This window comes from Centropristis striata, chromosome 14 (genome assembly GCF_030273125.1).
Source record: "Centropristis striata isolate RG_2023a ecotype Rhode Island chromosome 14, C.striata_1.0, whole genome shotgun sequence".
NCBI classification, from domain to species: Eukaryota; Metazoa; Chordata; class Actinopteri; order Perciformes; family Serranidae; genus Centropristis; species Centropristis striata.
This window is the reverse complement of record NC_081530.1, coordinates 19,301,913-19,327,604: the sequence shown is the minus strand read 5'-3', so window position 1 is coordinate 19,327,604 and position 25,692 is coordinate 19,301,913. Positions and strand designations below refer to the sequence as shown.

General features: G+C 36.9%; 3 protein-coding genes across 3 annotated transcripts; all 3 read right to left on the bottom strand.

Annotated features, from left to right (window-relative positions):
* Positions 1–687: 687 nt before the first annotated feature.
* eva1bb (eva-1 homolog Bb (C. elegans)) lies at positions 688–9,162 on the bottom strand. Its single transcript, XM_059349144.1, has 3 exons — positions 8,830–9,162; positions 4,479–4,627; positions 688–2,617 (listed from the first exon to the last, which is right to left on the bottom strand). The coding sequence occupies exons 2-3, from the start codon at positions 4,543–4,545 to the stop codon at positions 2,193–2,195; spliced, it is 492 nt and encodes a 163-aa protein (XP_059205127.1). The 5' UTR covers positions 4,546–4,627; positions 8,830–9,162; the 3' UTR covers positions 688–2,192.
* Positions 9,163–13,122: 3,960 nt separating this feature from the next.
* Positions 13,123–15,837, bottom strand: lsm10 (LSM10, U7 small nuclear RNA associated). The gene is made up of 2 exons (XM_059350122.1): positions 15,696–15,837; positions 13,123–14,229 (listed from the first exon to the last, which is right to left on the bottom strand). The coding sequence occupies exon 2, from the start codon at positions 14,200–14,202 to the stop codon at positions 13,792–13,794; it is 411 nt and encodes a 136-aa protein (XP_059206105.1). The 5' UTR covers positions 14,203–14,229; positions 15,696–15,837; the 3' UTR covers positions 13,123–13,791.
* Positions 15,838–16,889: 1,052 nt separating this feature from the next.
* Positions 16,890–24,053, bottom strand: oscp1a (organic solute carrier partner 1a). Its single transcript, XM_059350439.1, has 10 exons — positions 23,921–24,053; positions 22,599–22,753; positions 21,345–21,512; positions 21,060–21,140; positions 20,843–20,946; positions 19,777–19,905; positions 19,608–19,662; positions 17,918–18,063; positions 17,769–17,829; positions 16,890–17,186 (listed from the first exon to the last, which is right to left on the bottom strand). The coding sequence occupies exons 1-10, from the start codon at positions 24,030–24,032 to the stop codon at positions 17,064–17,066; spliced, it is 1,134 nt and encodes a 377-aa protein (XP_059206422.1). The 5' UTR covers positions 24,033–24,053; the 3' UTR covers positions 16,890–17,063.
* Positions 24,054–25,692: the final 1,639 nt, after the last annotated feature.

The window sequence follows — 25,692 nt, the reverse complement described above, 5'->3', positions numbered from 1 at the left end:
GGGAAACACAGGAAGTGATGGGGGTCAGAGACACAAGCCAATTTAGTGGCTGGGAAAAAGACTGGAGGGCTTCTGTGGGAAGACTCTGACTCTGTGGGAGCAGTTTAACACCAGGGCTGCAACCATTTAACTTTCAGATTTATATACGGATGATGTTTTTCATTTAAAAGGAAAGAAAGAAAAAAGTTAAATGCCAATGACAGTTTTCCAGATCATCAAAAATGTATATATTTTTTTAAATGATCAAATGCATATTTAATGATTAGTTGATTAACAGAAAATGAATCACATTTTTAACAAAATATTATTTGAACATATTTTTAGTATGAACTGAATTTTAGTTTGAATGATTGAGAAAATGTCTTTCAAATTTGTTTCGCAAGAATTTCGACAAAGAAAATTAAAACGTTTGGCTGTGATCACAAATTGGTTAAATAAATTATCAAATTAAATATTTGGTTCAAGTAAAAATGTGTATTTAACAAAAAAAAATTTTTTTAATGAATTAATAAAATTTGCTGTTTTTCTCTTTTATAACATTAGAAATTGAATGTTTTTTAACTGTTGGTCAGACAAATTTAAGCAACTTTAAGAACAATTCAATTTAATTTAACATAAGACAAAATAAATCAGCGAATATTCACAATTGAGAAGGTCGAATCAGACGAAGTTGAAACAAAATATCAGGGTCAGACTACTTCTTGGACGCGACCGGCTACTTCTTGGAGTCTACCCCGGTTGCCAGTCAACGTCAAGGTAAGGACTACTACCGTTACCGTTGTGTTATTTATTTATTTTTTATTTTTTTTATTATATTTTTTACAATCGGTGGTGCCAACGATACTATAAAAGATTACTTTAACAAGGAACTACAAAAGATTAGTGTACTATCACATGTGACGAAACAAATCAGAAAATATTCACATTTGAGAAGCCAGAAACAAAGAATGTTTATCAGTGGTTTGGGGTCAGACTATTTCTTGGGCGGGACCGGTTACTTCCGGAAGTTGTTCTATTTAGAAGAAAATATAAAATATCAGTCTGATCTTTCATTATTTATTTATTTCAATATTTAGTATCCTTGGTAGGTAATTTTTCTTTCGGACAGAACTAGACTAACTGTCTCTACCCGTTTCCAGTGTTTGTGCTAAGCTAATTTAACTAACTGTCTCTGGGCTCCAGCTAGTAGCTACAACTTAAGCATCCAAACATTTGAGTGTCATGTTTTTCTCATTTATTTATCGGCAAGGAAGCAAATGAACATATAGTTTGCCAAACAAAATGGACACTGGCACATCCGTTAATAAATACATGCCCAGTTGTTGCTGCTTAAAAAGTGGTTTAACTTTTAATTATTCACAATGCAAAGATATGGTAAAATACAGAAGAAGCTAAATATGCTACATACAAAAGTCTGTTTTCTATCACAAGCAATATAATACAAAATGTATGTACCCCATATAATCATAAATACTAAATACAGACAAAAATGTAACGCTGAAATTGAAACTGAATCGTTGTTTTATTTTTTTTATTGAATTTTAGATTTATATATGCAATATTTTCTCATCCAGAGAGTTTATCTATTGAAGTTTTTCACAGTAGTTTTATTTAAATATGTTTTTACATTTATTCATTTTCTCCAAGTTCTCTTATTTTACAATGCTGTAAGACTGAATTATTTTCAATCAGGACAAACAGGTTTTGTTTGTGAATATATCGATAATATCTTGTATTTTTTGTGTATTTATTTATGCCATTACTTATTTCAGATTTTTTAATTTTGTTATTTATGGACTGTACGAAAAAGGGCAGTCAAGGAGGATGGTGGGTTGTTGTTTTTTTTAAAGTTTTATTGTTGTCCTTAATTAGAATTTAATTAGACTTTTTTTGTCTCTGTATCAGTGTTTATTAATGTGTACATTGATGGTACACAATAGATATCACGATTTAAAATGGTGTACATGTTTTAACAGGTGAAACAAGAGAAGGGTTCAAACATTAATGACCATTGGGAGGGCTTTGGTGAACCATAAAGTTCAGTCCTCCTCACCACCCAAATAATTTTGTTGCAGTCTCTTATTTTCATATTGAACACTGTGGGTCACCACACAAATCTAAATGTCTTGATTTGTCTGTCCCGCCCTTTTCAGTCAGTGAGGTGGAAATGAAGGGCACAGTCAAAGTGTCTGTTAGTGGTAATGAACTCGTCCAATCGTCCCCGTCCCTGTGACCAGGATGTCCGGCTGTCCATTCCTCCAGATCTCTCTGACGATTCGTTCTCTCTCCTCCAGACGTCGAGCCTTCTCCAGTTCCTCGGCCGATGCGAACACGTTCACGCTCCTCAGAGTCCCATTAGACGGGCTGCTGCGATCGCTCATGGGCCCTACTGTCACTTTAGGGATCTCCGCCTCCTCCCCGTCTTCCTCTGCAATGCTGTCCTCCTCATCGTCCTCTTCCTCGCTAGACTCCTTCAGCTGCCTCCTCTCGGGGGAAGGGGGAGGTTTGATGTGGCGGCGAGTCCTGCAGGCGATGGCGGCCACCATGAGGCACAGAGCCATGAGCAGGCCGAAACACACGCCCATCATGAAGTAGAGGGCGAAGCTCTCTGGATTGGCTGTGAGGGCAGAGATGCAACAGTAAGTACATTTACTCAAGTACTGTACCTAAACACAGAGTATATGATTTCTTCCACTAGGGTGCTCTCAATCAAAACACACTTTGATGACAATGTGAAGTAGCGTGGGATCATGGGACTTATAGTTGTTGTTGCTGTTGTTGTTAGATAGATAGATAGATAGATAGATAGATAGATAGATAGATAGATAGATAGATAGATAGATAGATAGATAGATAGATAGATAGATTAGATAGATAGAGCTGTAGATTAGCAGCAGTCTATGTTTCTGCCTGTCACACACTGAGGGACAGCTAGTGACACACAGCTGTTGGTTGTTTTGTTTTTATTTATTTATTTATTTATTTATTTTTGCTGGGATAGTTAGATTGTATGAATTATATATTGATTATAAATATTGTTCAATGATTGTAAATATTGCTTTCTTTTATTGTTATTAGATTTTCTTTTAAAATGAATAACAGAATTATAATAATTTATTGTAAATATTGCTTTCCTTATCTTGTTATCTTTTTTTCTGATGCTTGCTTTGGCAATATATACATTGTTACGTCATGCCAATAAAGCCAATTGAATTGAATTGAATTGAAATTGAAAATAGATAGATAGATAGATAGCTAGATATGACTTTACTTATCCCGCAGTGGGGAAATTTAGATGTCACAGCAGCTCAAGATACAGACACATAGATATAAGAACAGAATAAGCATAACGCCTGGATTCCACTGGATGCGTAAGGACTCCGACAGGGGTCTGTCCGCAACGGCTGCGTATCTACGCAGTCCGTCAACACCCACCGGATCCGTCTGTGTCGGAGCTGTTGCGGACAGCAGAGTCCCGAGGATGCACGAGATCTCGCGAATTCACGCCTAATCAATTGATATAACTGGAAGATAATCAACATCTCCTCGTTAATGACTGGAGACAAATCCAGCGACTCCGTCTTAACGAGCGCTAACGAGGTCGGCCGGCTTGTTAACGAGCCGGCCGACCTCGTTAGCGAACCTGAGGTATTTTATTTTGAAAATATACCGGTGTTTTATTTTGTGTATGTGCAAGACTTCCTGTCCCGAACGATCTGCTCTGTGCTGAATTTATGCGTTGTGCTCCGTCGTCCGACAAAAATAGAAGCTCTGCGCAAGTGTTGCGAGGGCTGTCGGATGGCCCTGCGTTGTCGGACTCATTACGCAGCGGATCTGCAGCCGTTACGCATCCAGTGGAATCCAGGCGTTAGAATATAAAAAAGACTCATACATACATTCTATACACATTATATACATACGTTTCTGCTATTTGGCATTATTATTTATACATATTATTGTGTTGTTTGTTTTCCTAAGAGTACTTTGCAATTGTATTTAACAACAAATTGTTTATCTGACGTACATCAGGCAGAAATCATGTTTATGAACAAGTAAATTAACTTTGTGACTGAGCTACTTGTCATTGTAGCACATGGTAGTAAGCTGAATTGATATTGAAATACAATTTCAATACATTTTGTCCTTCCACCACAGAGCCTGAGTAAAACTATACAGTATTTAGCTAGAAACACTAGTTGCAGGTTTGAATCCGACTTGCGGCTCTTCTGTGTGGAGGTTGCAGCGTGGGTTCTCTTTGGGTGATCCAACTTCCTCCCACAGTCCAAAGACATGCAGCTTAGGTTTAATTAGTAACTCTAACATTGCCCGTAGGTGTGAATGAGAGTGTGATTGTCTGTCTCTTTGTGTCTGCCCTATGCCGGTAATCATTTTATGACCTCATAGATTTATGCTGTGACTCACTGATGGAGCCTCGAGCCCCAGGCTGAGAACAGTTATGGACACATGGAGGTTTTTACCTTTGATGTGAGCGTAGGTCGCCATGCTGTTACTGAGCAGCTCCATGTCTCTTTTAACAGGCTCCATCCTGGTTCAATATGTGTTCAGATATCTATCATCTCACCAGGACTTTCTGTTCCACACTGAGCTCCAACACCAGCAATAGATCCTATCACAGAGGAACACAATCAGTTAGCAAATGCAACAATGTTTCAGTCTGATTTAATGTATATAATAGAGTGTCCCTTTTAAACCCACTAGGGGGGTAATGAACAAGTCAAACAAAATGTTCCCCACCCATCTTTCCTGTGATCTAAACCTGAGGTCAGAGGTCAGTCGACAAGGACATTGTGTTCCTCGTAAGTGTTTTACACTCAGCCTGCGGTGCGGATGGCAACATGAGGCCCTCTGTGTCTGATGGGAATGTTTATATTTATGACATCAGTGCCTGAGGAGGCTCTTTTCCGGCTTCTTTTTTCCCACAGAAAACAAGTCACATGGCAGATTTCACAGGGAAACTCCAGCTATTAACAAAATGTTATTACCAAAAAAGTATATATATATAATGAAGGGTTTATATTGGTCTGTCACTGTTGTAACCGTCTTCTAGATTAACAGAATTAGTATCTAAAAAGACGAAGCAAATATTTAAATATTTAAACTGAAAGAGACAAAACCACAAATTTGTCATGACCTGGCAACCCAAAAATTGTTCTTATTGATATCTTATTACTGATCTATTAAGCATTAGTGTAATATTATTAATAAAGCCATTAGTTAGAAATGTTTACAAAGCCTTATGATGAAGTCATATCTATGAACGACGCAATAATTGTTCAAACTCCCACTATAGACTAAATATAAGCAGGTTTTTGATACGGGTGATCAGTGTGTTCATACTGCAGTGATGAAAATGAGTGTACTCATAAGTCAGTCTGCACGCTTTGTGTGTGCTGCTGATGCACACTCTTATCCCACAATGCAATGCACAATGGAGGGAGCTGCTCACAGCTGCAGAAAATTAAAAACAAGTATGGTGGAAAAATCTCAGCAAGCAAAAAATAACCATTAAATCTTTGGAAAAAACATTCTGATGTGTGTTTAGAAGACTCGGTTGACAGTTTTACTGACACGTATTGTCTGATTTCCTTTAAGTATAAAAATATGTTGATTTATTGTACACTACTTGGAAAAACAGACCCAACAAAAAGCTTTGTAGGCTTGGGTGGTATCCGTTGTTTCATACTGCCATACCTTTCTGAGAATTTACAGGGTGTACAGTATGTATCCCCCCGTCTCTTTGCCGTGCCTCATCTCAGAGCGGCTTACTGTTGTTCTTCAGAGGCAATCCATTAAACTTGCAAACTTAAATGACAAAAATTGTACCAAAAGAAACTTGGTCCGTATTGGCTGGCTCACCTTTATCATCAGGATTAAACCTGAACAGTGGCAGAGTCAATTAAGTTTATAAAATCCTGTAAAGCGCCAGGTTTTCTGCTAAGCTGCATAGAGAGTGGCCTCTGGTGGCGGCTGCTGTGCATTACACAAACAGCATGATTACCACTTTAAATAGACTAAATGAGCGTCTCTATTTTTAACAGTACTAAAAATCTAATTTCTAAATACCCTACTTTACCCTCATGCTGCCCAAGCCTACTTACATGTTGATGTATATCATTAACCATCTTAGTTTAACGCGTTAACATGATCTCCAGCCTTCAAGTAGGGCTGTTTTCTCATAGAATTCTATACAGAGCTGCAACACGTAGAGTTGCCCCCTGCTGGCCATGAGAAGGAATGCAGGTTTAAGGCACTTCCGCATTGGCTTCACTTTTTAGACTTTGAGATTTTATTATCACTAATCTCAGAGTACATCTGATGCTCTTGGTAACCCATCCAGTAGCTGTTGAGATATTTCACTCTGGACCTTTGCCATCCACAGAGCCCCGCTGCTAACTAAAACACGCAGATGGTCCCACAGTTACACTAAAGCTTGATGTAAACATGATGACTGATATTTCCCACCCCCTCACATTCCCTGTCATTACAACAACAATGTGCGTGGGAGCCAAATGTTTTTCTTTCTGGTGCTTTCTCTCCAGGGAGAACGAAACCATGCCCTGCTCCAATCGTTGCCATTTGGGGGCTTGAGTCTCTCTCCCACCCTGATCTTTATCCTGGTGACTCTTGGCAGACCCGATGCACTCTCAAGGGCTCTCTTTTCTTTTTTCTAAGAGGGGGCAATTACAGTGGTAGTCTCTTATGGTGGCCGCTGACTCATGGGAACCGGTGGGTCTCGACCAGCGCTGCCTTCTGTTCGGCATTTAACTCACAGACCGAAGGAGCATGACTCCATCGGCACCCTCAATTTGTGGCCCCCAGACCTTAACAACATAAGTGGGCAATTAAGTTTCTGGTTCGGCTAGCGTAAAGTCAAACAGTGTTTGTTTTAATTAAAGACCGGCCTTTACACCCATCACTTCTACATGCCCACCGATCAGACTGTTTATCACACTTGTATCACGCTGCTGATATGACATTCTTGTCATATTCTCTGTAATTTGAGTTTTTAAAGGTCGCCATTTTGGGATATAATCGCTTCCTTGTGAAGAATTAGCTGAGAAGATTTATACCACTCTCTCTTTACGCTTAATATGAAGTTATAGCCAGCAGTTAGTTAGCTTAGCTTGGACTGGAAATGGGGATACACAGCTAAATTGGCTCTGTCAAGAGGTAAAAAATATAAATAAAAAAACATTTCGGTGCGGTGAAGATTGCAAAGGGCTAATTCAATTGAACTGTGAAAAACAGTGCTGAATTATGTTAAGTTATGATTTTTGTCAATTTAAAGCATTATTTCTCTGTTGTTGATGAAGGGCGCATTATGACTTGTTTACGACTTTGGGACTTGTCTTTTTGACTCAAGACTTGAGTGCAAAGACTTGAGACTTATAAAAGATTGAGTTGGTTCCTCCTCTGTTACTCCTGACCAAGAAATTTTACAGCATGTAACCCCACACAAGAGTGCCAAATATTGTTTTAACACTCTGGTTTTTATAGGGATTAAACAATCGCGATATAACGTGTTAAGTAGTGAACTTTAGAAGTGTTTTCTTATGGATTTTGTTACGTCTGGACAGAGCCAGACGAGCTGTTTCCCTCCCAGTCTTTGTGCTAAGCTAAGCTAACAGGTAGTTGGCTGTAGCTTCACATTTAGAGAATGGTATTGATCTTTCCATCCAACTCTGTTTGCTAGTGCAGTATGAGTGTTTCCTGAGGTTTTGTTTCAAACTAAATCAAGTTTGAATTTCCTTGATTTTAGTGCCGTGACCTGTCTTATTGTTTCATGTTTAAAGCTCCAAGTTAATTCCTTTTGGAAGCAGTTCTATTATCTATTATCTTGCTTTACTGACAGATTTTCATTGGCTTTTTCTTGTTCTCTAGAATTATTTTTACTAAATTCTAGACACAAAGGATAACATTGAGACTTTTTACAGTGCCACAGTTGACTTTTTGTACCTCAAGGAAGCACGCTCCCACTCCTCTTCTGTTGTCTCACTTTTGCAGATTAACACTAAAATACACATATTATTATGCAGAGCTCCACAGAACTTCATGACAGCCTGAAGCGGGCTGTTTGCGGTGAAGGTTGCCCGAGCTAGAAGCACAACAGAAATGCCAGAGGGAGACAAATGTCCGTTTTATACAGCCGCCGCAGTCTCGGGCAGACACATTTAACACCTAACATTTCCAGACAAGTCCAATAACTTCTCGTCTTAACTATACACATTCAAAGCCCAGCAGCTGTAGCTGTTTATGTAACCCCATAAAATGCACTCCCGTTCAACCCTCCCACACTTCCTGCTTAGATAATCCCATTTAAGTCAAAAGATGAAACCTGAAACCATTGAAAATAAGATGTTGTTTTACAGTAGTCCACACACATACAGCAAGTTTCTTTCAAAATACTTTCATGTAGCGCAGTAGAACGTGAATAAAAGTGGACTCAATTAAGTATACAAATAAATGAAACAAACTGGGTTTTGTCTTCAAATTTATATTCAAACTGTTAATGATTTTGGGCACGTTGTAGCTACTGCACCTATAAATGATTTTATGGTCTGCGGTACTGTAAAGAACATGGTGCAGGCCCTACTAATAAACTAGTTTGTTGCCCTGTTTATTGCCTGGCAGCAGAGTAACAGCAGTATATTTGGAAAGATCCTTTTGAAAATGGAGAAAATTATAAAATCTGCAAAAAGATCCAGCAGGAAAGATTCTGTTAAGTGCAAAAAAGCTTGTTTACATGAATTAAATTGGATATCTTGGAAGAAAAAGATTAAAAGATAAACATCAGAAGTTATCACTCACCTTGGTCCTGGATGAGAGCTGCTCCACAGCTTGACTAATGCAAAATGCTGGGAAAACAAATAATTTAGATCCAAATTTGGACCTGGTGTGTCAGCCAACACTGAGATAAGATCCCGTAATTTGGACAAAGCAGCAGAGAGAGCTTGTTGGTCACTCGGCGTTCGTGACAGAGGAGCTGATGTAGCTGCTGTAGAGGGAGCAGCCCTCCACTATGATCCACTCCCTGTCATCCTTTTAGAGGAGGGAGGACCAGCCGGGAATGGTCCTCACATGTGTTGAGAAGGAGGTGTTTCCTTTCCGTGGGAGATAACTGAAACTCATGCATGTACCACTGGCATCTGACCCCAAAATGCAGGAAACCCGCTCTCTCTCTAGAGTCCTCACTTTTATAGAAATCAGCCTTTACTGGTAGCCGTTCTGCCTCTGTAGAGAGATTTAAGCCCCATGAGTGACCAGAGGGAGGTGAGCTCTCCTCTGCTGGCCACAGACGCACCACAGTGAGGTCTGTTCACTGTAAAGCCAGGAGGGTGGGACAGGAAATAGCTTGTCGGCTGCCATGGGCACAGAGCCGCGGTGCCTTCGGGGGCTCGTGGATTAATTGAGCTCTTTGTGTTTTAATCTCAGCATCGCGGGAAGAGGAATAAGAACACAGCAGTGCAGTTTGTGTCTGACTGTTGATCTGTCTATCTGTGAGGCAAACAGTGGATCCAGCAGGTGCTTCTGTTTGTTGAGTCCAGATGTGTAAAGTAATGAAGTACATTTATTCCTGTGCTGTATTTACATAGAATTTTTTTACAGAATATTTCTGTTTTATACTAATTTATACTTTTATACTCTACTACAGTTTTTATGCGATACTCTGCTACATTCTGCTGTGAAAGAAGTACTCGAATCAGATCAGAAAATACATGTAAAGTAAAAGAACAAAAGTTTAGTTAGTATCAAAATATATTTAAAGCACCAAAAAGAAAAGTACCCATTCAGCAGAATGGCTCATCTCAGAATCATATATTCACAGTCGCCCATAAAGTTGTTTACACAGGTACGCAGAGACGATAAAAATGAAGTTGCTGGACAGAAAAACGTATAAAAGACTATAGACACACACTAGATAAAATAAATATATGTTCATGGGTGCATTATCCAATGTGCAGAGTATATTTCTCCATCTTTTTGAGCCTAATGCAGATAAATGAAGTCTAATTGATATGATAATTTTATTTTGTATTGGTAATCTGAATCTGTCAATAAAGGTAGTGGAGTTAAAAGTACAATACAGTCATGGAAATTTTTTTTAGACCACCCTTGTTTTCTCTAATTTCTTGTTCATTTTAATGCCTGGTACAACTAAAGCTACATTTGTTTGGACAAATATAATGATAACAACACAAATACCTCATAAGAGTTTAATTTAAGAGCTGGTATATATCCATTTCCATGGTTTTCTTGATAATAACCAAAATCATTATCACTCTCGAGCTATTTTTATTATCATTATATCTGTCCAAACAAATTGACCTTTAGTTGTACCAGGCATTAGAATGAACAAGAAACTGAAGAAAACAATAGTCTAATCATTTCTTACATGACTGTATTTCCCCTAAAAATGTAGTGAAGTAAAAGTAGATACTCATGTGAGGCACATGGACCTCAGAATTATACAGTAGACCAAAAAATGTTTTACTTTTAATACTTTTAGTAAATTTTGCTGATAATTCTTCTGTACTGTTGCTTAAGCATGAAAATGAAAGCAGGACTTTTATGAGTGCAGTGTTCTATTGGTACTTTTTAACTAAAGTACAGGATATGAGTCCTTCTTTGACCACTGGTGGCGTCTGTGACCCAGAATCTGTCCGTGTTATGTCTTGTAAAAGAATTGTTTATGCGGTTTGAGCCTCTGTAAAGTGCTATTCTGAGTGTAGTGAGTGTTGATGTGGCGCTCTGTCGTGTTTTTAGCGAAGCAGTAAGCAGTCATTATGTGGGCTGCCGTCATTCAGATGCTCTCAATGTCGGTTTTTAAACTAGTCAAGAGAAAAATATGTCCCTAAAAAAACACACTGAGGCCACAGCCAAAACAATGACCAAACCGCCGAGGGACATTCCTGTGTGCATATTCCTTAATTTAATGCGGTCTTTGACTTAAATTGACACAGCCGGCGAATGCACTCCTGTCTATCTGGTCGGTTTATCTGCACCAGCTGCCTCCGCCTGTGTTATGTCAGGCCTGTCCTCTTCCTGACACTGTGCAGGAATAACATACCCCTTTGCAAATTCCTCAAATTCCCAATCGTATTTGTGTATCGGGAGAACACTGGGACAGCAGTTTCCAAGTGAAACACTCTCTTCCTTTCACCCTGCTCCGCTCGTTTCCATTGGCTAAACACAGTCCCATCCGGCCCGGCCTGGATGTCACAGCACCAGTCACAGCAGAGGGTGACAGCTCACTGATGCATGCAGCAGAGATGTTTGTGAGGTGGAAGCTGTGGAAACATGGCTGCTTGTTTTTCCCTCCACCAGACTGGCATTGATCGTGACTAATGTTTTCCTGCATGTGGGCAGTTATTAACTTTCCCCACAGACAGACACACAGAAGAGCTTTGTGGTGCCCCAGAGACGCTCTGGGCCACACCCGCACTCACCGGTATTGTGACATGTTTAGGGATGCACCGATTCTGGGCCGATACAGATTTTTAACCCTCCTGTTACGCTCGTTTCTCAGGAACAGCATTATGTTTAATTATCCAAAAGTGTCTGAAACTAAAAAATCCCAATAAACATTGTTTATATTTAATTAATAACTCTATTACTCACCATTTTAATCAATATTTAGTGCAATAGTGTTCTTTACCTCTCACAGATCATGGTTCAATGAGGATAATTCACTCATTTTTCATTAAAAAAAAATGCATGTTTAAACTTTTTTTATCTACTACATATAAAATACAATAGTTTTACATGACATTGAGTTTTTGAAAATCTTATTTTACATTTTTCTTTTTTTTCTTTTATGGAGTGATGTTGATGAATTAACTGCACCTGTCACCTCAGTATCTATGTAATATAGACATGCAAATATGTGAAATTAACCATTTTCATTTTATAAGTTGATTACACTTATTGAGCAAAGCAGAAGAAGTTTCATCCTGAAAAAAAAAGGATTTTTAAACATTGAAATGGGTCAATTTGACCCGCAACATAACAGGAGGGGTTAAAAATAACAATTTGGTCAAAGGTTGATGCCAATACTAATGTTTTTTAGGGAAAGTTTTCTTAATTAAAATCCAGAGAGCTCCTGCTGTCTGGGGCTATTCTCAACGGTCACAAACAAATCCATATTTAATTGACTCTATTCATAGAAGATATAATTGTTTTGCAGTGCCGGAATGTAACTAAGTACATTTACTCAAGTACTGTACTTCACTTCTTGTACTTTACTTGAGTATATCCATTTTATTTAACTTTATACTTCTACTCCACTACATTTAGCTGCCTTTAGTTACTAATTTCAAGATTTAACATGAAAAAATTAGTCCTATCTTGACAACAGTGAAATGCTGCTAACATAAATGCATCAATAACAGTAATATATTTATAATATGCATATAAAACAGAGGGTCTATTCTGCATAACGAGTACTCATAGTTTTGATACAACACATTTTTTTACTAGTACATTTTGATGCTGATACTTTTGTACTTTTACATCAGTAAGTTTTGAATGCAGAACTTTTACTTGTAGTGGAGTAATTTCACAATGTGGTATTAGTACTTTTACTTAATTATAGGATCTGAATACTTCACTTCAGTGGTGCATTAGTAAAGCCAGCAATATTTTACTTCACACTACATTACGTTTTTATTTTGATGCTAATACTTTAATTCTTTTTAAACGCAAGTACTTTTACTTGCAACAGAGCTTATTCCTACACTGTGATATTTTAACTTATTTCGGGCAAATAAGTAGAAGTAAAGTTACTTTTTCTATCACTTCTTTTACTTTGTAAGAGATCTGAATACTTCTTCCACTGCTGCTGTTTTGAAATCACGAGGCTTTTAGAATACGTCAACAAATTGTATGTTTTCCAAACTGTGTCTTATTAGGGAGTGTTTTAAAATGGCATTTTTTTCTAAGCAATATTCTAGAGAAGAAGAGGAAGCATTCAGCATTAAATTACACTATTTTTAACTGAGCACAAATTCAATTATACCATTTTATGAAACAACCTTTAAATAGGGATGAGGTGCATTCATGTGCATTCTTCATTGGAACAGAGATATTTTGGGGGCAGACAAATTAGATAATTATAAGCATCTTTATTCATAACTCCAGAGTGCATCTCAAAAAAAATTGTTGTAACTTCTTCAAAAGAAATGGTTGACAGTTTAATGTTACAAACACACAGTGTTCAACTCATTCGCGAGTCCAGTGCTTTACAGACAAATTTTTATGTTGTGTTGAGCTGCAACAACCAGCTGACTGAGCAATTAAAGGAAATTCATCTGCAGCTTTTCTAATAGATGATTACACATTTCATCAATTTTAAAGCAAAAAAATAAACATTCTCTGGTTTCAGCTTGAAAAACCGTCAGTATTTGCTGCTTTTCTCAACCTTCTTTGTGTTCTGGTCAAATATAACAAGATATAAATCATAGTTGTTTTGTTTTGTGACATTATGTTGACAAAATATTCAATAATTAATCAAGAAAACAATCTGTATATAAATTAATAATGAAAATAATTGTAAGTTGCAGCCATAGAAAGAAAGTCTGGAAAAGGTTTTGTGTAACTGATTTTTTTTTTTCACTCTCTGAAGACTGGAAACTGCTGATCGTGTATGATACTTGTCCTCACATCTGGAAAAAAAGAAAAAATGCTTGTCTTCTTAAAAGTATTTCAGGACTAGTCTTGCACAAGCAGCACTCCACTGAGTTTTGTATCCTTATATGAAAAAGAAAATAAGTTTTATTTTGTCTTGGCGTACTCTTTTCTGCCTCCTCCAAAGTTGCGGACTCTGTGGATCTTGGCCAGCTGGCTCTCGATGGTCTTCATTATATCCATGTGGTCTGGGATGTGGACGTAGCGGACGTTCCTGCCCGTGATGAACAGGTCCTGCAGCCGGGTGAGCTTACCGCGTCTGTCCCGGTACAGCACATCCGCCAGACGAACATTCATGTAGGCGTCCACGTTGACCACGCGGCCCCGTGCTGTGCTCTCGTCCCTCAGGTCCACCGTGGTCACCTGTCCCTGCAGGCCCTGCAGCAGCACCACCATGCTGTTCTCTATGATGGAGCGCTCCCGGATGGAGTTGATGACGTCAGCAACAGGCACCCCGGGCACCCCGGATCCAGTCCCCTCGGACTCCATGGACGCCATGGACACAGATGAAGCGGTCAGGGACACCTGCAGACAGGCACAATATATGACATACAGTCCAGAAGCAAATTCGTGAATTATCAACAGTGTGAATTGTTATGTTTTGTGGAAAATGTTTTATTTTGGGCTGAAATTAACAATTATATCATCATGGATTAGTTTGCCCATTATTTTGAAGATTGGTCGAATAAAAACAAATGTCAGAAAATAGTGAATACACGTCCAGTTTCTCAAAGTTCAAGCTGATGTCTTTAATAAAAATAAACTGTTTTAATTTTTTTTAGAGGCTGACATTTTAACAATATAAGTTAAAAACATTAATCCAATTTCATTTTTTTGTCTTTTTTTCTGTCAATTAAACGTATAACTAATTCTTGCAGCTTATTGATGTTTGTATACAACATTTATAATATATTGTGTAATACTGCTGAACTCAGCCACATTAATAAGCTGTACTGAAAACTAATGCCAATGATCCTTCTCACGTGGTTATTAGAAAACTGAGTAGAAACCAAAAACTGGGAAAATATTAAAACTTCTAATCGAAAAAACTTGCTGAAATTTTTTTTGTAAAACTGCAGAAGTATTTTTCCTTGTAAGTGAAAAGTTTTAAAACATTCTTAATTTGTAGATAGTTTAATTTTCAGAAAAATTCAAAAACACAAGGTAGAAATAGCTGCAACAAGTAGCCAATTAAAAGAAAAATAACGGACTATTAATAATCAATGCATCATTACTTGTCATGCAAAAATGCTGTTTTCAACTACTCAAATGTGGAGATTTTCATTATTTTTTTAAACCAATTGATTATTCAAGATTAGAAAATAATTGCCTGACTAATCAATAATGGAAATAAGCATTAGCGGCCATATTGTTTAAACATAAAATCTACACTTTTATCTCTCTAATTAAGACTTGCATTGTATTTTAGCTGATTATAGCATCGTTTGTTTTCCACAAAAGCACACCTGCTTTTAATAAAAGACTAATTAGGAGTCAGTCAGTCAGTCAGCATCTATGCAAAATTGCTGGTTTAACACTTCGTAATTAAATATATTTAAAGGGGGTTACATGAGGTTTCCAAACAGAAACTCGGGGCAGGAATTAACATGTTTTAGCACATGAACTGTTGTTCTTGGTAAATTAGACATTGTCTAATACTATTCTTAAAAATCAGCAAAACACAAACATGTTTACTACTGATATTTCGCTGTTTGTGGGCCTGACATTAATTAGCCACAAAATGAAAATTTTAACAGCCAAAAAGCAACATACAATGATTTCCTTGTGAAAGGAATATATTACAGAGGATGCATCTAATTTTATTAACGCATCTTCACGTCAAAGTGACCAGTTTTATGAGACCTGGTAGGAGTTGTATTAGCAGCTTCACTGTTAGCTTTAGCAGCGACATGGCGCTATTTAAGTACGCCAGAGCCTCCAAAGAGCAAACACTACACATTATACTCATAGATGTTGAGATTTGGACTTACCCGAACCAGTTAAATCCTTATTTCATGCCAAAATCCACTGTACAATCTTGGTTCAAATATGTAAACAAGTTGGTTTTTCCCGCAAGTTAGAAGCAGTAAGCGCTGCGTGATGACGTTTTACTTTACGTCGTAGAATTTGCGTCAACGTGGAACAACCCCGCCCTCTACTGGCAGCTTCAGGAAAACAAGCTGTGTAGTTTGATTTTTATTCCTAAATATATCAATGTTCGCAATATTATATATGCAAAATTAGACCACATACTCTCTTAAGCGCAACTTTAATAATCTAAACAAATCTGTTTTCAATGTATACTAATTTTATACCCGCCAATATTTAAATCTGTTTAAACACAACCACATAATATTTTATTTATCTTGAATAAGAAACTGATGCAATTAAATCAAACTGTCAATTTGTTTATTTTTGTGAATGGGTGGTGTGACAGGCATACTTGTTTCATTTTTCCCTTATTTATTTTATGTATGCTTTGGCAAATATTGTAAAGATTGAAGCATTTACATTTTTGCATTTTTTTTTTTAAACAAATGCTTCCAATGTAAACTATTTTAAATAGCAATATATTTGTTCAACCAAGTTTCAATATCTAGTATGCAGATGTGTCTTGGCCCAAATATTAGCCATATAACAAATAAAGTTTGTAAAACTTAAAATAATTATGACAAATTCAAAAATGGATCATATTAAAGCAGCAATAAAGGGGCAAATAATCATAGTATATTAAAATGTCTATAAATAAATAAATACAATGGATACATATAATCATATGTGTGTCCTACATAGTATTTAATCAAATCTTCTGTAAGTTGATTAATAATTCATAGAGAATGTCTTTTAGATACCCTTTGGGAAATTTGCTGTGCATGCACCATCTTTGTCTAAATTTGAAGCTTCTAAGGCAAATAGTTCAATAAATTAAAACTCTAATCATCTTGAAAATTAATGAAAAAAGATAAATATATAAATTATTTTCGTCTCCTGCATCAGATCCTGCATCAGAACGACTCATTTATTCTTAAATTATGGATGAAAAACACAAACAGACAACAAAATGAATAAATATGCTTTATTGAAAACATAATTAGTATATAGAAAATATATGGTCGAATATAGCCGCTCTTACAATTTTCACTTCATTCAAATTAAAATATAGGTAGATACAATTTTTTACAGTACGAGTCATTGGATATTTATCATAGTATTTAAATTATAAGAATTTAATTCATGATCTGCATATTTTACAGGTTAAACAGGAGTTTACAGTAACTGTGATTTTTTTAAAACTGCGATAAAGAGTGAGGCAGTAAAGTTGAAACAGTAAATGAAAGTCAGAGGAACAAACATCAGGGTCAGAGGTCGTCCATCATGGCCAGCAGGTCGTCTCCTTTGCTGCTGCTCTGATCTTTAGGCGACTCGTCTCCTTCTGCAAACTGTCCGGCGATTCGAGCGAGCTCAGACGCAGCCTGCTCATCCTAGACCAAACAAAACAAAACAAACATCTCGTCTCTTCACGTTTATTAACAGACAAACCAGTGATGTCTCAAACATCACATTTAATCAGTGGTGGAATGTAACTAAGTACATTTACTCGACTTCTAGTACAATTTTAGACATTATTGAACTGTAATGGAGAATTTCCATTTCATACCCTTTTATACATCTAGTCCACTACACTACAGAGGTAAATAAAGTACTTTTAAGGGATTTTTAAAAATACTTTTTAATAACTTATTTGTACATAAAACACATGATACATGTTTTCCACTCTTTGTCTCTTTTGCCTTGTAATTTTGTCTTTAATTGCTCTTGTGTACTTTACAGTACTGCACTGTACAGGGATGAAATAAGTACACATAATTACAGTACAGTACTGTGCCGTAATTATTTGTACTTATGTCATCCCTGTACCTTATACCTTAAAACAAACATCACTCCTTATTAGACATCACAGCCTAATAAGGTGTGTCTCATCAGAGCCAGGGCTATTTGTGGTTATTAGTGGTCTATGACTAAAAGCTGGTTTATTTACAGTCTACAGTATAACATCACCCTACCTGCATCGCCTGAATATTTATCACTGCAAACGAGGACTCCTCCGCTCCACCTGAAGCTCCCCTGTGAAACAAAATATAAGTATGATTTGTGGTGAATAATGTTAATTAAATAGCAAAGGAATTAATAAAAGAAGAGAAAAGGCGCTCACGCCTCCTCCTCCTCCTGGTCTGTAGTAAACAGGTTGATCCTGAAACCGGTTTCAGTTTTGGGAACACTCTCAGCCTTCATGCTGCCCATCAGACGAGCCAGCAGGTTCAGCTCCTCTTTGGCCAGCAGGTTGGGAGAGTCGTCTGTCTGCAGCAGGATGGAGGAGGTGAACAGGGAGGTTACACATAAAATGAAAGATAATCCCAACCATTAGAGAAGCATGCAGTAAAGGAAAAAATATCCAGACCCTAATAGCAATGCCACATTGTAAAAATACCCAATTACAAGTCAAGTTTTGCAATAAAAATCTTAAATAAAACTACACAGAGACCTTTAAGACTGGATTTTGTCAAGGTAACAAACTGAAGAAACTTTTTATTTGATTTCCTTTTTTTTGGGTTTCCCACTGTATCTCAGTGACATGGATACAACTGAATGATGCCCAACTGCTACAGACATTTATATTTATTTATTCATGTTATGTATTTACTTTTTGCCTCCATACTCCATATTTTTATTTTTTTCTTTACATATTCATATTATTAAAAGGGAATAGACAATGAACATTTGGAAAAAGAAGCTATTGATACAAAACCCTTGGCTCTGTACAATTTTGACACTAACAACTGTAAATCCATTTGTACTTGTCAATTGTTGTGAAATTTCCTAATAAAAAGTACACCTTACTTTACAGTATGTAAAGGCACTTTTTATGCAACAAATTGACTAATTTTGAGGGCTAGATTACTCCGTCGTGTCTAATTTATTTTTTAATATGTAACCAGCATAACAAGATGATATGTTTTGCATGTAGAATCTTAATTTGCATATAAACTACCAGGGTTGGGTCGCATTACTCTGAAACGTAGTCAGTTGTTAAGTACAAATTACTGTTGCCTGAGGAACTGTGTAAGGGGAGAATTAACATGTCAGTTAGTCAGTCAATCAAACCATATTTGCATAGCACCTTTCATAAAGGTTAGTGTCGCTCAAAGTGCGTCACAGATGAATGATTAGTAACGATTAGTAATGATTAGGTAACAAGACCAGAACAGGTAAAAGAAAGTGAAAAAACAATGTAAAAACTAACCAATCAATGCATAAAATCAATAAAAAAAAATAAAATGTAATCATAATAAATCAAATTAAAGAAAGGAAACATTGATGTGATATACAGTACTGATTAAAACTTTAAGGCAGGCGTAGAAAAAATGCTATTAAATAAGAATGCTTTCAAAAACATATGTTATTACAATTTACTGCCACTTCCATATGCTTGCATTATTAGTTTTGGCATACCACTAGTGGATGTAGGGTCTTGGTTGTTTGTATTTTTATTTCATACTATTTTATACTATTTTATCTTTTATTCTATTCTATTTTAATATATCTTAATCTGTTCACTTTAAACTTGTGCTGCTGCAACACCTGAATTTCCCCCATGGGTAACCAAAAAAGACATATCTTATCTTAAAAATAATGTTAATAGTTTATTTTTATTAATTAACAAAATGTGAGTGAACAGAAGAAGAATCTATATCAAATCAACATTTGGTGTGACCATCCTTTACCTTCACACCTTCACACCTGCCTAAGACTGTTGCACAGTACTGTATGTGATATAATGTATGTATTTAATATTATATTTATAATGAGTTTAATTGCACCTGCGATTAATACGTCCGAAATACCTTGACAGAAGAAGCCTTTGATGTGTGTGTCTCCTCTGGATGGTTCACAGTGTACCTTTTTTTTTAATTTAATGAAACACAAAACAAAACACTGTCATCTTCTAATCCACTTATATTTTATTATCCATTTAAGGTATATTATATGCAGGATCGTACAGTTCTTACGTACATGTTCAGGCCCAGTTGGAGGACTCGGGCTCCATGCAGCTCGAAGCATCCCTTTCTGACGGCGCTGGTGTAACTTCCTCCTGTGGGGAACTCGCTGCGTCTCACTTCTCTGCCCTTTCTGTCAAACGTCCTGTCAAAAACGGGAAGCAGATGATGATGAAACTCTGGAGTATTAACATATTTCTTATAAGCAGTCCCGAAGAAATCTGGGACAAGAAAATTTCAAATTAAGACATGTCGGTTTGTCAGTGGGGCCTTTGCAGTTACATCACACATCTGGTGCCACGAATGGAGGTCAAGAGTTCATGCCCTACGATCAGAGTAAAATAACTATTGTGTAAAGATAAGGAATATTTACATTTAGTTGTGAGTAAGTACAACCCGTACGAGGTTATTGACAGTCACCCTAAGGATATAACTTTGCTAGTATGCAAATCAAATAATCTGTTGGCTAGTTGCCAGCTCATGAATTGACAGGTTAGATTTGATTTAAAAAGAGTAGTAGTAAAGAAGCAAAGTTAGTTTATTTGTGTTTTAAAAGGCCAGACTTTAGGAGCACCAATAGCTTCCAGCTAGTCTCTATTAGCTACTGTATCCCGTATTAAAACTCAAAGAGAAATTATTTTTTGCTTTTTCTGAAACACTGAAACGTGTACTTTTGGCGGAGAGAATTCTATCCATTTTCTAAGCTAAATCAGTTATAAATATATGATCAAAATAACAATATATATGGCCACAGTAGTGCTTTGTACGGGAGCCGAGAACAGCCATGTGTTTATTTCATTTTTATGCACTGTTATCTCATGATAACGACTTATCATCTTGTTATCTTGATATAACAAAGATCGTTTTCTCGTGATAACGAATTAGATAAACTTAGGTTTTGAGGCTTAATTAGGCTGTTTTGAGGGAAGTGCCTGACAAAATGCAGCATAAACAAAATGTTTTACCTTATTAGTTAACTACAAATGTCTGTAAAACATAATGGGACTGTGCAGAAGTGCCGACTTGGGTTAAACAGTGTAGATATAAGGTCTGATTAAATGTCACGTTTGTCAGCTTGTCACCTAATGAGCCCGGGAACTTCGATCCCATGAGGCACCGGGCCTGACGGCGGCAGAGCAAAGCGTCCGTTGGGATTCTGCACTTGATTTTTGAGGAAAAGTGACACCTAAGAGGAGGGAATAAAAAAAGAACACTAATAAAAATAATGCATATAGGGCTATTTTTTTAATCTCATGTATAAAGAGATGAGTATCAAGAAGAAGAAAAAAGAGGACTCACGCGGACATGCATGTCTTGGAAAAATATGAGCAGTGTTTGTCTAAGGAGCTGGAATTCACCTTCCGGTAAAAATGAGTATACCTATAGAACATACATCAAGAAGAGCCAAAACAGGTCACACGGGCCACCGGTGATAAAAACTGACAGCTGGAATCCAGACAGTATGTACACACTGACTGAACACACTGTACAGACATACTGTGTCCCGGGGTCACACGTCTTAAACACATCCAGTAATAAAAGAAGCTATAATTACAGGTTGATTTAAATAACAGTTCTCAATACCTCAATGATCTTCCTATGCGTCTCGTCGACTTGGTGCACGAGCACGGGAGTGTCTTTAACAAACTCCCTGATGGTATCTATGTGATTGTAAGTGATGAGCAGCAAGTCTTTAGGCCGTGGGCAAAGGAAGACCTGATATTTGAATGCCATAACCATCAGCTCGTAGAGCTAAAGGGGGAAAAGAAAAGACAGAAGACTTTCAGGACATGCCACCTCTGCAATCCAACAAAACTTTTTTTTTTGTTGCAAAACTGACAAATTCCCTTGCCTTTTTATTTTCAGGGCTGTAGACTTAAGATATAGATAGATAGATTCATTCAAGCATCCAGCAGCAGAATTCAAACATACATTGAACATACAATATACATACATTAAAATAAACTTAACCTATAAATAACTAACATATGATAATGAATTTACATCAAGACCCTTTGCTAAAATATTTAAACATTTGCAGAAATAATGTGCAGATGAATTAAAAAATTGCAAAGATGACCAGAAAGATGACCAGGAAGGAAGGATTTGGACTTAAGACACTAAAATAAGCACTTTAAATTTGACTAATTTTGAGACGTTAACTTTAACTTAGACTATACTTTCAACAAGAGGCGTCAAACTGATCCATTGTATGCAAACTACTGTAGCTGCACTAACTTGTCCCTGAAGTCAAATTTGACTAAATAAACTTTTCGATAGGACTTGTTCACCACTTTTACGATGCCCTCACATCCCTTTGGGATTTTGGACTTGATTTTATATGCTCAAAAGTGACACATGACACTTGAAACTCTTTAAACCACAAGTGTCACAAAAGGGCTGGTGTGGCTGCAAGTTTTCATTCCAACCAAGCAGGAAGAACATCTGAGTGAACTTATTCAATCACTTGAGCTTCTTCTTTGCACAGTTGATTTGTTTTATCAGGTGTGCTCCTGCTTGGTTGGAACAAAAACTTGCAGCCATGTGGCTTCAAACCATCAAAACCTCAACATTTGACCTGATAAAATCCTGGAAACATAAAACAAAATGGGACAGGCCTTGTGTGGCCTCACCTTAAATATACTGTACTGATATTCTTTATTGATTTAAAGGTCTTGGTGTTGGATATAGAAAAACAATAACACCAGTTTAAAAGAAACATGTTTAAATGTAATGTAGTTAAATAACTCAAAATTGGACTCCCCCCACCCCCCAAAAAACAACAACAACAACAACAACAAAACAAAAACAAAAAAAACAAAACAACTAAAGACATACCCTGTCCATGCTGGCCGGGTTCAGCCTCATGATGGAGGCGTGCGCTATCCGAGTTAGGACTGTTTTCAGCGTCCGGTGAGAGTACAGTTGCTGAGGTTTGAGAAGTTCGTCCATAAAGTCTTTACTAAACATGGTCCCGATAATGTCATTCATAACTATGAATGAGTAGAGAAGACACAGAAAGAGAAAAGTGGTTAATTCCGACTTACAGTTGCTATTTGAAAATTTTAATCGTGGATTGAAACGGCACAGAAGAGCATTTTAATGCAACTTGTGTTGTTTCTCTACCCAGTAGTCCTCATTGGGTTATACAGAAAGAAACTACAGAAACAATGTGGGGGGAAAAGACAGTTACTGATATTGTATTGTCACCAAAGGGCAAAACACAGTAAAGTTATCTGCAAAGAAATAAGTTCTTTCACCGTTTTGTGATTTCTAAGAAGGTAAACTTTACTAAGTGTTACTATTTACAGTATAAGGAGATTAATAGTAAATTAATCTATCCTTTAGTACATTTAAATATGTGATTTAAGGGCAGTTTAATAACTAATACTAACATTAATGAATTCAACTGGAGTCAAAAACTGATTGCAGTTACGGCTATTCTGTGGATTAGTGGATAAGTGGATTAGCTACTGCCTTATTTAGTCATGTTAATAAAATACATTAATTATTACATTAAAATCATACAGTACTACAGTAAAATAGTAAGCTTTCCAGCTAAAACTTGATCTACAGTTCTCCTGCTTTAATTAGCTGTTTAGTTGTCTCTCAATTTTCAGATGTGTTTTGACAGAGGAAAACACGTCACACGAGACCCACAAAAAGTTTGTGTGAACACTCATGAACCTCAAAGATGAATTAAGCAGAACTCAAGCATTAGTGGATAATGTAATCCAATAATATACCTTATTCTGAAAGGTGCTTACAGTACTTTTCTGTTTCGTACTTTCCTTTTATTTTCATGTTAAAACATTTGAACGTTTACTTCACTGTGGTATTACTACTTTTTACTTAAAGGATCTGAGTACTTCCACCACTGCTACAGGGGCACAAGGAGCTGACTAAACACTAATATGCTGAAGTATAGCACTGATACCTCTTTTTTTGTCATTTTCTGACCACACGCCTGCATCCGAGTCACGTTTCCGAAGTAAGAAAAGACAAGAAAAATAGACTTGTCATTTGGGGCTGTGCGTGTAAAATATGAGTTGTACAGTTCTGTTTATAATCTGACAGCTACAGCCTGTCAAGTGGAGGGATGGCTGGGAGCTAAACACGCACACCCCAAAAAAGGCTGTCAGTTCTCTAGCTACCTCTACCTTTCTCTGAATTGTCCTCAGATGTGTTGAGAGCTTGCAGGCGTTGATCCAGTATGTAAAGCATCTCGCCACCAAGATTAATGAAAACCAGAGGCAGAGTTCTCACAGACATCTTGCAAAGACAAAGACGGGATTAACTCGTAGTAGGCGAAAGCTTGTGTAGAAGTAGGTGTTAAAAGCAGTTGAGACCCTTTTTCAAATCAAAAGCACTGTTGTCATTTAAAGGGCATTATCGCACTGTTCCTGCTGTGAATTACCACTGGTAACAAATTGTCCATGTTAAGTCTTATCTCATCATGCTTCTGCAGATAAACTGTTGCACTAAGATGCAACAGGTGGCGAAGAAGAGGATCAGCAGAAGCCAGACAAAGCTAATTGGACAGGATGAAGATGACGTGATAGCACAGCACAACCAATCACAGAAGGTACAGCAGCATATACTGCACCGGACAACCTACTTTATATCACAAGACTGTGCTTAATGGGTCTACTGACGATACCTTATAGTAGAGAGGCTTCATATGGATTTTTGTCAACTGATAACCAGCAATTACCTGATTCTCACAGTCGATAAGGGTACAAATAATTTAACATTTTTGTACTTCATAACCAAAATCAAAATCCAACTAGCATCACAACAAAAACAAACAGTCCTTATTTAAGCACATCAAAAAGCTTCAAACTACCTTCACATAAGTGACAACAAACATAAAAGGAATGCATTGTATTAAACACTACATGGATAAATTAATGAGAACTCAACAAACTATATTCTTCTAGCTAAGCTTTCCGCAAGATAGTGCACACTTTTAAAATATCAGTGTGCTGTAGCATTCAAGGAGTAATTCTACACATTGGGGTGTAGACTTATTCATTTTCATGCTGAGAGTGCAATAAATAAATATGAAGTTACATTTCAAAGAAAAATCAAAAGCACACAATAATACTAATACTGATGTCTGTTTTAATACAATACAAAATCTGAATAATTTAGTTTTAGGTTATATATGAACTACAGGCCTGTTGCTGAACAAACTCGTCACTGAAGTAAAATTTTACTAACTGTTACGATAAGACCTGACACCTCCTTTATGATGCCCAAGTCTTTGTCTTTCTTGCTCTCTCTCTCTCTCTCTGTCCCTGCCACGCGGACTAAAAGATTAGAGACTAGAAACATGCAAATGAAACTTTATCTTCATGCTCACTGTGACTGCTGCTCACCTACAACGGAGACAATTGCCTATTTGTCACAGTTATGTGCACGGGTATAAGCTGTTCCTGTGAAACATTTTACAAATTGACATTTGAGACAAAATGTAAACATCTGGGAAAGAGAGCTGAACCAATCCTGACTGTTCTCACCGGACTGTAGATTAGCCAGCAAACCAATTATGGGGATCCATCTCTACCTCTGGCTTCTCTCCATGTAAGTCAAACCTAATATTAATAATTGTACTGAGTTGTTAAACATATTCTTATTCTGCATAATAGACATCTTAATTACATCATGGCTTGCAAAGTATTTGTTTCATATTTGACAGTTTTCATGCTTTATTTGCTCTTTAAACTTTTTTTCTGCTGTTAAAATATTCAAATGAGCTCGTATCATGTCTCCCTCCACCAGAATATCCTCCTGTTCAGGTTCAGGAAAAGGTTTTAATGATAACCCAGTCCTGGATCAAGAATTTTATAACCAGGACTGGATGAAGTCTATACCTGATGAGACTCCAGTATCTGCTATCACCATACCTGGAACACAAGAAAGCTTATCA

Coding starts and splice junctions, on each gene's coding strand:
- eva1bb (XM_059349144.1), bottom strand. CDS start 4,545: ATGGAGCCTGTTAAAAGAGACATGGAGCTGCTCAGTAACAGCATGGCG. Junction 2,618..4,478: donor GACCTACGCTCACATCAAAG/GTAAAAACCTCC, acceptor CTGCCCTCACAG/CCAATCCAGAGAGCTTCGCC.
- lsm10 (XM_059350122.1), bottom strand. CDS start 14,202: ATGGCGTCCATGGAGTCCGAGGGGACTGGATCCGGGGTGCCCGGGGTG.
- oscp1a (XM_059350439.1), bottom strand. CDS start 24,032: ATGTCTGTGAGAACTCTGCCTCTGGTTTTCATTAATCTTGGTGGCGAG. Junction 21,141..21,344: donor CGCATAGGAAGATCATTGAG/GTATTGAGAACT, acceptor TATGTTCTATAG/GTATACTCATTTTTACCGGA. Junction 19,663..19,776: donor CTCCAACTGGGCCTGAACAT/GTACGTAAGAAC, acceptor TTAAAAAAAAAG/GTACACTGTGAACCATCCAG.